At 33.3% G+C, this 4,882-nt stretch overlaps 1 protein-coding gene across 1 annotated transcript; it reads left to right on the top strand.

Annotated features, from left to right (window-relative positions):
• The first annotated feature begins 1,443 nt into the window (after window positions 1-1,443).
• Window positions 1,444-4,063, top strand: LOC107919999 (patellin-3). Its single transcript, XM_016849472.2, has 4 exons — window positions 1,444-2,924; window positions 3,011-3,135; window positions 3,232-3,373; window positions 3,454-4,063. Exons 1-4 carry the CDS (start codon window positions 1,485-1,487, stop codon window positions 3,706-3,708), a joined length of 1,962 nt encoding a protein of 653 aa, XP_016704961.2. The 5' UTR covers window positions 1,444-1,484; the 3' UTR covers window positions 3,709-4,063.
• The last annotated feature ends 819 nt before the right edge of the window (window positions 4,064-4,882 follow it).

The following is a 4,882-nucleotide window of genomic DNA, read 5'->3' as shown; positions in this document are numbered from 1 at the left end:
ACGTTAATTTTATTGATGTAGATTATCATGTAGATGCTATATAAATAATTAATTTTTAAAATTTTATTAAAATATTTTTTTAATAAAATTGAAGGACTAAATAAGTAATTATAAAAAATTAAATTTGTGTTTAAGATGGCTACACATTAGATATCTACAATATTTTAAATATTTAAATCTAATCCACTTAAGTTATCCGAAATCTAAATCAATGTGCTATAGCATATAAATGGATTGGATTTAAAGAGTAATATTTGCTGAACATATGAACCCTCCAAATTTATTTATTTTTTAAAACTTAAATATAATATCAAATATTCTTATTTTTACAAAGAAATGGGAATTATAAACTCTAGTTTCAGTGAGACCCTGATTTAAGGGTAAAGTTGAAATATTGTAAATTTTGAGAGTCTTACTATATGTATATGCGTGAGTTTTCTTTAAATTTTATTTTAATTAATTAATTAGAGTTAAGTTAATTATCTTTTCAATATTTGATTTTAATGAAATGATTTAACTTCAAAAATAAAATAAATCAACCACCAAATACTAACTAAATATGTAAATGAATATTTGAATTTATTATGTTTGTTAAAATATCATATATATACATTTATAATTATCTAAGTTCAATCGGTTTATTAAATAATTATTTTAAAAAATATTTGTGAAATTTTTTAAATTTTAAATTTTTGTTGATGTGATAAAATGTGCCATATTGACACATTATATATAATTTATTTGATTACTTTATCAATCACGTCACCAATTAAAGTGGTAACAGATAAAATTTTTACTAAAATAACTGATCTACTTATTGATATAAATTATATAAATCAATTAATTATATTTTTAAAATCGAAGGCTTAATTCAAAGACTTCATAATACTTTACAAATAGTGAAGGTGGGGTGTGATATCGAATTTCAGGATACATGTAATAATATAAATATTAGGAAATTTGACAAGTTTTGGCAAAAACAAGGGTATATTATTAGAAGAACAAAAACAAGAGGAGAGATTTGGAGTTTTGGATTTATACGAAATTAGACCAAACAAATTGGCTTTTAAAAATTAATATATATAAGGTAAATAATAGGTGGAACTATGTAATATAAAATAAAATAATAATAATTCCTATCTATGAAGTTGTCATTAATCTTGAAATAATGTTGAATTGATTTATGATATTATCAATACAAATAAGATGTAAATATTATATTAAAATAAAATTTTGATTTAGTTAAATATTAATATTTTATTAATTTAAATAACACAAATCTAAATTTTATAACTTTTCAAATAATATAAATTAATTTAATTAAAAAATATTTTAATAATGAAAAAGAAAAAGATATTATAATAGAAGAAAATAGGATCATGGTTCTGGACTAAGGGTGAAGAAGAAGTATAAAGAGAGTGGGGTCCAGTAACAAAGTGGCATAATAACAGCTGGCAAACGGGTCTGACAGACTGGTTCTCTCCATGTCCAACACAACAAACGTCGCCTCCATTTCTTCCCATCACTCCCCCGCCCCCCCCCCTCTCATTTTAAGCCCCCACCTTCCCCTTTCTCAAACCAACTACTACAACAACAACCTCCTCTCCCCCCTTCATTTCTCTCTCTCTGCATTTTCATCTCTTGTTTCTTTCTCTTTTACAATCTCATACATGGCTGAGGAGACTCAAAAGCCTGAAGCTGCTGCACCCCCTGCTCCTGCTGAGGAAGTGGTGGTGGAGAAGGAGAGTGAACAGGAGGCTGCTTCCGAGAAGCCTACTGATGCTGTTGTTGAAGACAAACCTGCTGAGGCTGTTGAGGAGGAGCCTAAGGTTGAAGCTAAGGACACTAAGGTAACTGAGTCTGCTTCTTTCAAAGAAGAAACCAATATAGCCGGTGAACTTCCTGACCCACAAAAGAAGGCTCTTGATGAGCTTAAGCAACTTATTCAAGAAGCCCTTAACAAGCACGAATTCACACCCCCTCCTGCCAAAGATAAAGATAAACCAGCTCCCGAGGAAAAGAAAGAGGAAGACCAACCTGCCACTTCTGCTGCTGAAACTGAAGTAAAAGTCGAAACTGAAGCACCCGCACCCGTTGAAGTCAAGGAAGAAGAGAAGGCCGACCCACCGATTGAAGCACCCGCACCCGTTGAAGTCAGGGAAGAAGAGAAGGCCGACCCACCGGTTGAAGCACCCGCACCCGAGACCGTGATGGAAACAGAGGTGGTCGAAAAGGTTTCAGCTGCCGATGACGACGGTGCCAAGACCGTTGAGGCAATTGAGGAATCTGTAGTAGCAGTGGCCACTCCTCCACCGGCTGAGAAACCAGAGGAAGAGGCCTCTTCTTCTTTGAAACCAGATGAGGTTGCTCAATCAGAAGAGAAGCCAGAAGAAGCCGAAGTTCCCCCACCTCCACCCCAAGAGGTGTCTATATGGGGAATTCCGCTTCTTGCGGACGAAAGAAGCGATGTTATCCTATTGAAATTCTTAAGGGCTAGGGATTTCAAAGTCAAGGACGCATTCACCATGATCAAAAACACTGTTATCTGGCGTAAGGAGTTCGGAGTTGATGGCTTGCTGGATGAGGAGCTTGGAAATGAATTGGAGAAAGTGGTTTTCATGCACGGATTTGATAAAGAAGGTCATCCTGTATGCTACAACGTGTATGGGGAATTCCAAAACAAGGAGCTGTATCAGAATACTTTTGCAGATGAAGAAAAGCGATCCAAGTTCTTGAGGTGGAGGATTCAATTCTTGGAAAAAAGCATCAGAAAGCTTGATTTCAGTCCCAATGGTATCTCTACCATAGTTCAGGTAAACGATCTCAAGAACTCTCCCGGACCTGGAAAAAGGGAGCTCAGGCAAGCTACCAACCAAGCCCTTCACTTGCTTCAGGACAATTATCCAGAGTTTGTGGCCAAACAGGTATATACACATTAATATCTTAAATCTTTTTTGTATCATGGTGTTGAATTTCAACAAATATTGAATGTTGGTTTTGGATTTTGAAGGTGTTTATCAATGTTCCATGGTGGTACTTGGCTTTCAATATGATGATTAGTCCTTTCCTAACTCAGAGAACCAAGAGCAAGTTTGTGTGTGCAAGTCCAGCCAAATCATCTGATATCCTTTTCAGGCAAGTGGACTCCAATAATTTCTACAATGAATTTTTTTAATCATAAATTCCTTTATTATATTTTGCATACTAACTTATGATTGTATATATACATAGATATATTGCGCCTGAACAAGTACCAGTTCAGTATGGTGGATTGAGCAGGGACGGCGAACAAGAATTTACGGTTGCTGATGCTGCAACAGAGGTTACAGTCAAACCAGCAACCAAACACAGCGTTGAATTCCCTGTAACTGAGGTAAGATAAAAGAATCTAAAAATTGGGGTTTAATTAATTCACATGAATTATAACATTTGGTTTGGGTGTTGAAATGGCAGAAGAGTACTGTGGTGTGGGAGGTACGAGTTGTGGGGTGGGACGTGAACTATGGAGCTGAATTTGTGCCCACAGCTGAAGATGGATACACCGTGATTGTATCGAAGACGAGAAAAGTGGGTCCGGCCGATGAAACGGTGATCTCCAACAGCTTCAAAACGGGTGAGCCTGGGAAAATTGTATTAACAATTGATAACCAAACCACAAAGAAGAAGAAGTTGGTGTATAGGTCCAAGGCCAAACCTTATTCTGAATAAAATCCTTTGGGGATTATGACTTGGCCAATGCTGATGGGCAGAAGAACAAGTTACAAGGTTTCTTTTTGGTTTTTGGTTTGGAAAATTAAGGGTCTTGGGATTTATTTTATTTGTATTGATTGAAAGAAAAGAATATTTGAGGACTGTGAATGGGGGATGGACATGTGTGCAATGTGAAAGAAAGTGTTGTTGTCATTCTTCATACCTTTGCTTTGTAAAGTTTGTGTAAATTTATTGGTGTATTATTATCTCTTGTCTATGTTCATTAAACATTTGTTATAAACTCTCAAACAAAGTCTTACATTCTTTGTTTGCTTCACTTGTTTATAATACTATTTATCTCTTCTTATGGAAATTTTAGCACTTTCAGTAACATATTTATATTTGTTTTCCTATCACAAAATTACATTATTTTGACCAATCAAAGTTTTCCAACACAATGATAAAAACAATCACGCAAAAGTCGCCCAACACGGCCTAGTTAAAATTTAAAAAAACCGGAATATAGAATTGGGGAAGGGCGCTCTGTCTTGACATGAAGCCGTGATTTCAGGGAATCTTTTCTTGTGGAAATGGAACAATTAGGTACGAAATTGTGTGAAATCTGGCTGCCAATTCCCAGATTCTGTTTACAATTAATCATCAAAATTGACAATAAATTCCATTTAAATAGTTAAATTCCGTCCTAAATTTAGAATTTAGTTCACTTATTTTTTAAATTTCAAAATTTAAGATTAAATTGTTAATATTATTAATTTTTTTTAATTTTTTTTGTTTGACATTTTAAAATTAAAAAAATATTCACTTGGTAGCAATATAATTAAAAAATTATTGTAATTAACTTGAATTTAATAAAAAAAATTTAATAGTGTACTTGTATTTTGAAGTCTGGAAAGTAAAAAAACTAATTCTTAAAGATAAAAAGTGCAAAAACTAATTTCTCAATTTGTAAAAAGTACAACTTGTGTCATATTTTAACAAAAGTTGGGATGGAATAAATCTACACTTCCTACATTTTACCATTATAGTTATAAATTATTATTTTAAGGGTAAACTCCACCATTAGTTACTAAATTATGATAATTTTTTGTTTGTCAGTTAATTAAAAAAGTTGTAAATTGATCGCCAAATTTTCAAATATTTTCGTTTAAGTCATTGGACTGTTTAAATCGAT

The sequence above is a fragment of the Gossypium hirsutum genome, chromosome D13 (assembly GCF_007990345.1).
Source record: "Gossypium hirsutum isolate 1008001.06 chromosome D13, Gossypium_hirsutum_v2.1, whole genome shotgun sequence".
NCBI classification, from domain to species: domain Eukaryota; kingdom Viridiplantae; phylum Streptophyta; class Magnoliopsida; order Malvales; family Malvaceae; genus Gossypium; species Gossypium hirsutum.
This window is presented reverse-complemented; position numbering and strand designations above follow the sequence as displayed.

Coding starts and splice junctions, on each gene's coding strand:
- LOC107919999 (XM_016849472.2), top strand. CDS start 1,485: ATGTCCAACACAACAAACGTCGCCTCCATTTCTTCCCATCACTCCCCC. Junction 3,136..3,231: donor TCATCTGATATCCTTTTCAG/GCAAGTGGACTC, acceptor ATATATACATAG/ATATATTGCGCCTGAACAAG. Junction 3,374..3,453: donor TTGAATTCCCTGTAACTGAG/GTAAGATAAAAG, acceptor TTGAAATGGCAG/AAGAGTACTGTGGTGTGGGA.